Source organism: Xenia sp. Carnegie-2017, unplaced genomic scaffold (assembly GCF_021976095.1).
Source record: "Xenia sp. Carnegie-2017 unplaced genomic scaffold, XeniaSp_v1 HiC_scaffold_2, whole genome shotgun sequence".
NCBI classification, from domain to species: domain Eukaryota; kingdom Metazoa; phylum Cnidaria; class Anthozoa; order Malacalcyonacea; family Xeniidae; genus Xenia; species Xenia sp. Carnegie-2017.
Window position 1 is genome coordinate 3,102,483 of NW_025813482.1, and position 6,948 is coordinate 3,109,430.

At 33.7% G+C, this 6,948-nt stretch overlaps 1 protein-coding gene and 1 long non-coding RNA gene across 2 annotated transcripts; one reads left to right on the top strand and one right to left on the bottom strand.

Moving 5' to 3' along the window:
* The first annotated feature begins 648 nt into the window (after positions 1–648).
* Positions 649–2,567, top strand: LOC124440093. Its single transcript, XR_006946554.1, has 2 exons — positions 649–794; positions 2,359–2,567. It is a non-coding gene; the product is annotated as an uncharacterized LOC124440093 (long non-coding RNA).
* A 366-nt stretch (positions 2,568–2,933) lies between these two features.
* On the bottom strand, positions 2,934–3,823 carry LOC124440475 (collagen triple helix repeat-containing protein 1-like). Its single transcript, XM_046990866.1, has 2 exons — positions 3,614–3,823; positions 2,934–3,429 (listed from the first exon to the last, which is right to left on the bottom strand). The coding sequence occupies exons 1-2, from the start codon at positions 3,821–3,823 to the stop codon at positions 3,076–3,078; spliced, it is 564 nt and encodes a 187-aa protein (XP_046846822.1). The 3' UTR covers positions 2,934–3,075.
* Positions 3,824–6,948: the final 3,125 nt, after the last annotated feature.

Sequence of the window (6,948 nt, forward strand, 5' to 3'; positions counted from 1 at the left end):
TAAAGTGTCCTAATGTGTGTAGAACGCATTTGTGGGATTTTAATGTCAACGAAAATCATACTTCTTTAAATAATTAAGCGCAAAGTGCGAGTATACCATTTGAGAAAAACAACTACAAAAATGGAAACTAAAGATAAAGTGCGAAAGAAACTAAATAGACTTGTCTTGTTTAAGCATCAGTAGTACTTTGCTCATGAAAAAATGAAGTTTCAGCAAAAATAAAATGTCAACAATCTCTCAACATAAAGAAAGAATAATAAAAAAAGTAACTCACCTCATTTGTAAAGAACTGAAACGTATACTAGATCATAAATGCCTCAGAAATTGGAAAGCGAGCAGTGAACTATCTTGCATTGGCAACGATGGGACAAAATACATTCTCGCATGTACAACTTTTAAATCAACACTAACGTCGATATTTTACAGCTATAGGAATCATTTTGATGTCAAATCGATTCGCATAACCTGTTTTATCCATGACTAATACTTGAGGTTAGTAAGGAGTCGCGAAAGGTCTTAAATATTCGAAAATCCATGTTTGTAAACGTTATCCGCCATACATTTTTGTAGTAATTTGTATCTCGCCGTGGTACCCGGAAGTTAATTTTGCATATATAATTAGGCTTCACTTTTGATACCTGTAGAAGCTATATCCAGTCTATTATCAGATCAGTGACTATCTCTCAAAAGTTCATTCAACTTTGATTTTGCATTTGAATTTCGTATCAGAGTAATCATGCAGATGCATTTACATGAATTTTTGAAAATTTTTGGCCAGAAGAATCATCACAAAGGTAAGAAATAGGAATAAGCCATTTTATTTCAGATATATTTGTAAAACTTGTAGTTTATTGTAACATTTCATCAACAGTTTCAAACTATTCATTGCATGTGTGAGATTCAATTAGTGGCAAGCACATTTTACCTTAAATTAAAGTATTTATCATTCATACATTACTATATTTTGAAGCACTCATTTTAATTGCACAATTTGAATTGATACCATAACAATGATTTTGTTGCATGTCAAATAATATTGATAATTTTATCTGCATCTAAAATGAGTTGACAAGGTTATGGCAAAGTCAACATTAAGGCAACTTGCATGAAAAAATTGACCACATTGATCACAACCCAGCCAGTCTTCATTGTCATCCTGTCTGCATATTTTGCAAACAGCCACAATTTGCTCCCTAAAGATATTCATAATGAATTCCATATAAAAATATTCAACTAAATGTTATTTATGCCTTATCGTGTAATATCATCATAGCAAGACCCAAGTAATGTTGAAATGATTCGTTTTCTCTCAGTCTCCATGTTTGCAAACCAGTTTTTGATAGTCTAAGCCAAGGGCTAGACATCAAGCAAACTGATGCGAAATGAGCAGTTACTGAATAATCATGTTTGTAAAATAGCTATTCAAGTAAAAGACTAAGGTTGTCGAAACGTCAATCAACAACAACGAAAATAGTCCTTCTTAGGACTGTACCAACCTGGACGATCAACATTTACAAACGTATTCAAGTAAAGTTAGGCTATTTCAAGCTTACCAAGCATATGTACATTCCACAGTTATACATATCTTCCTGTTTACAATGGAGTAGCTCAGAACATTGCCATGAGCTTGAGTTCCAACCTGTTTTTACATCTACTAAAGCAGTGACAAACATGACCACTTTGTTTGTTTATACGATACATCATCTGTGTATCAGGTGTCTTTTTGTCTGCACTTCCTCCAAGTTGGTCAAGGAGAGTCTTGTTTTTGAGAACTTATCTATAGCCTATATTACACAAAATTACTGTTGCATTTAGTTAAAAATTTTCTCTTTGTTAATTAAGGAATTAAATTAGTTAATGTTTCTATAGATACTAATTTTTGCATGTTAATATGTGGACTGATGTGGGCTAAGTATGTATATAATGCATGTCTATATTTTTTTATTGCCTTCATTGATTAGCTCAAATACTTACCAGTAGTGTCCATTGAATTTCTTGGATGTTGATTGGAAAAAGGATAATTTTGGTTTGGTGAAAAGATCTATTAGCCCATGTGCGTCTTGTGCTTGAGTTGTTTTTAACAATCTCTGAAATAAATGATTCTGCTGCAAGAACAGTAGTGTAGTTTTCAGTCAAACTCCACAAAAAAGCGTCAATTACCTAAAATCAAAAGAAAGCATAGTTTGAAGAGATTTCCTGTCCAGTTTTACGTGTACATAGCACTCATGGTTATAAACAATGACTTATAATGATAAATAAGAAGACTATATTAGACGCTTTTTTCTCTTACAGAGTCAGTCATCCAACCAGGTTTGAATGTGGTAACTTCTTTTTCAATAATTTTTAATTCTTTTTCAGTTATATCTTTTGGACTGACAAGTGACCAAAGATCTACTGTTGATACATTCACAGGACCAAATTCCTGCACAGTATCCCCAAGACACTGTCTTTCTATAAAGGCATTTATTCGTTGCCTTGGAGTCAGAAACAATGAATTGTATGTCAACTGTTTGCAAGTATCAGTGTAGGTGCTATATTATTTAAAAACATAGTGCATCAAGATACAATCACAATTTCAGCTCGTTTTGCAATGAATCACTGACCTTTCTTGTTGTTCCAAGTTGTTGATTGGCGATACTTTAGTGCTTTCTTGTGATGCCTGGATTTCCTCTGTTTAACTGTCATACAACAATTCTTGCTCAACTGGCTCTTCAAGTGCATTCTGGAACGTAAATTGTGAGTGAAAATTATAATTTGTAAAAAAGAGCTCGTCAGTCGAGGTTGCGAAAATGAAAAGTATCTCACCTTGTTTGATGATACAGCGCGCTCTTAACTTATGTCTGGGATCATTGTTGTGATATAGTTATTAGCATGCTTCTTTTTGCAACGAAGAGGCAATTTTTTATGAAATACTTGATGATACTCCACACTTGTTACTTTCAAACGCTTTTTTGTTGGACTATTTCCAACTCGATAAATTTACAAAACTGAATTATTGTCATAAAATACACATGGATTTTAACTAAACGGAAGCTTTAACATAAAATAGAGTTAAATAGAAAAGTGAATAAAGAATTATTCTTGTGGAGGAGGAACCTCTTTAATAACAATACGAGAAACTGATTTCCATCCACTGAATGCATCTGCGTTACCATAACCAGCACAATTGCCGACCCGGAATCCAACTTGCACTTTTCCTTTATGGATTTTGTTACAATATCCTTCAATGTGACGATGTCGATGGATATCTTGTGACTTTCCATTGGCCATGTAAAAAACTCCATCAATAGGAAGAGGGTTTTTACATTCAACTCCATTGAAAGTAAAATGCCAACGTTTGCAACAATTATTGCACCCATGAATTCGCAAGGTTCCTCCATAAAACACTTGAAGGGAGGTGTTGTCAAACTTTTTCGTGAATAAACAGTTCTAAAATTAAATTCAGGTAGATAATTTCCCATTAACTGAAGCCAAACTTTTCAAATAAATTTAAGACAAAAATATTAATTATTCAAGTTTCATCCAAATAATAAAATAAACATTTCCCTTGTTCTTTATGTAAGAAAAAAAATTAAGTATGAAGAAATAATTTTATTTTGTTTTCTCAACATACCTGTATCAATCCATGATCTTTCCCGTCCTCTCTCCGCCAAGCACATTGCTTCCATGTAGACAAAAATATTTCATCGTTTGCATGAGCGTCAGATTCTCCTTTTTCACCTTTTATACCTTGTAACCCGGTACTTCCTGGATCTCCCTTCTCACCTTTAGTAAATTTTAAATTACTTTTCCAGGATTTCCTTCTCTCCTGGTGATCCAGCATCTCCTTTTACCCCGTCTCTTCCTGGAGCACCAGGTACACCGGGGACACCGGTACACCTGGGATACCTGTTGTTCCACAGCAGCTGGTTGAACAATTGTCCTTAATAACAGGAAATAAATTATTTATTATATTTAAATTAAGTTTACATATGGTAACTTGAACTATACACACTAAATCATAGATAAATATGGGGAAATAGATGCTACATTATAAGTTGTAGTGAAGATTTTTGCTCAGAAATTTGCATGTATTCTTATATTCTTTGTCATGTCATCTTGTTTTTACGGTTTTTTAGGACACCATGGTAAATAGCAAACTTGTTCTCAAAATTAAACCAAATATTTAGCATGTTTGGACTTTTTTATTAATACTAATTTTATCTGAATGTTTTATGCAGTGCGGTGTTTGAAATTAAATGAAGATATGATCTTCGCACTTTGCTGGACAATTTAAGCAATTGTCTCAGGACCTGAAAAAATCAGGTGACTCAACGGGATTCGAACCCATGACCTCTGCGGTGCCGGTGCAGTGCTCTGACCACTGAGCTATGAAGTCGCAACAGTGGTGAGCAGGTCAATATTGTTGGGCTCATGTTCTCTCGTGAAATGAATGTCATGTGAATGTTTTATGCAGTGCGCTGTTTGAAATTAAATGAAGATATGATCTTCGCACTTTGCTGGACAATTTAAGCAATTGTCTCAGGACCTGAAAAAATCAGGTGACTCAACATTCACATGACATTCATTTCACGAGAGAACATGAGCCCAACAATATTGACCTGCTCACCACTGTTGCGACTTCATAGCTCAGTGGTCAGAGCACTGCACCGGCACCGCAGAGGTCATGGGTTCGAATCCCGTTGAGTCACCTGATTTTTTCAGGTCCTGAGACAATTGCTTAAATTGTCCAGCAAAGTGCGAAGATCATATCTTCATTTAACTAATTTTATCATAACATAATAAAGAGCAAGTGTATGAAGTTTTTAAAACTTGATTACGCTGCAAATCTCTGGTGTCGTGTCTACGTTCTTGGTTTGACGCAATTAATCATTGATCCGATAAAACATGACAAATAAACCGCCAAAACATGTCGAGACATGTAAAAATATGTCTGAACAGAGGTTTAAAAAAAGAGTTTTTACGTGGGAATTTCTACTATGAACGTCTTACTTTAGTAAAGGTATTTGACAACTAAAAACATTTATTTATGTAAAAAGTTAATTTATCTTTGTTACTTGAACATGATTACAAAGAAAAACAATTCCTACAAATAAGACGCAGCTACTAAATCAAAACTGCTTTGTTTTCATTATAGTTTTTTAAACAATACATCCAATAAATCTTGCCTTGTTCACTTTAGACATATGAATACTTGAAATCTGCCATGCCAATAATAAAACCAAGAGATGAAAACAATCCATTATTTAACTCTTTATATTTATTGTTTAGATAATTAAGCTCCTGTAACCATCACAAAGTAATGGTAAAATATGAGCACTAGCCTCCTATTTTTAGTTTATATTCGTAATAAGACCCGTGCTTCAGTTTTATTCTGGATTCTTATTGGTTTGTCATTGATTATTAGACTGCTTAATAGAGCTACAGGAAGGTCAATTTTTCAACCCTGAGCTGAACCGAGTCCCGTCAAGTGAGTTGAAATTTCATCCCAGTCTTTATACGATATATTTTTTATATGAAACACACGATTGTATGGCAAATTTTCAACCTCGTGCTGAGTTCAACTCCATGCACTGCTGAAATTTTAACCCTGTGTCAGCGAACCGGGTTGAAATTTCAGCCAAGTGTTGAACTCAGCACTAGGACGAAAATTACACCATGTAATCGTTTTTCATGCATTTTCCCAGATTTTGTTAACATTTCAAACTGAAGTTTGTTTTACTTAAGTTGACATAGCGTTTAGACATGAAAAAATTTTTACGATCTTCTTCCAAACAAAGATAAATAAAAACGACAATATTTATTGTTTAATGCTCTATTTAACAAGGAAGTAAATACTTTATTTTAAAGCTTCAAACTGCTTTTGCTTTATACTACTTTATTTAATAACGAGCTAAAACTGTGACTTTGTCAATTTTGAAAAAGGACAGGTCCAAAGAACTGTCAGTTATGATTCATAGTATGATAAATATATAGCATTTGCATAAATGCATCCATCAATGGATGCGCAAAGTACATCCTCAAAAAACTTGTCTGTCAGACCTTTTTGTTTTTACAGTTAATAATTAAGTTTCCGTTTTATCTCAGAATCATATTGATGCATGATGATAAATTAATTATTAGAGCTACAAGGAAAATTATCATTTTTTAAAGTTCAGTAGCTCTTTTGCTTTTGAACCATAGTCTTAATTTCAAAGGTCTTCTCGGTTTTCATAAGCCTGTCCATGGCCCGTACACATTAACAAATTTTTGTTTCTTTAATATTTATAGCAATAGGTTCTATATACTGCGATCGTTTGCTCAAAAATAAGAATAATTTATACTAAAATGTAAAAAATCTGAACCATTTACATGTTTGTGTGGCCATTTTGCTCAGAGACTGTACTTGAATTCTAGAGAAAAGAAAAGTATTTTAAAATTTGATGCAGCTGGTTTCTGCCGATGTATGGTGGTAGTTTGAAGTATAGAGTTTTTATATTGGAATTTTCATTTGTGTTGGTGTGATCGTCGTGTGAGGAGTTTTGGTGTCTGGTTTGAGGTTGTTGCTATGTTTGTTGTCGAGATATTGTTTTACGGTTCTGTTAATAAAGTGTAGTGGGAAAGAGTTTCGTAAAAGAGTGGATGTGATGTTTTTTATGTCTTGTTGAAAGAAATTGTTCGTATTGTTAAATTTGTATGCTCTGTCGATTAGTGTGCGTATAAGTCCTGTTTTGTTTGAAAGTGGTGTGAAACTAAAATAGTTCATCAGAAGTCCTGTGTACGATGGTTTGTGATATGTGGATGTTGTACAGCTGTCATGGGATTTTGTTAGTAAAATGGCAAGAAATGGCAGTTGATCTTGTTGTTCAGTTTCAAATGAAAATCCAATGTTTGCGTGCTGTGTGTTAATGTAATTATAAAACTTCATGGCCTCAGTTTCGTTAGTAAAAACATCGACACTGCCGACAC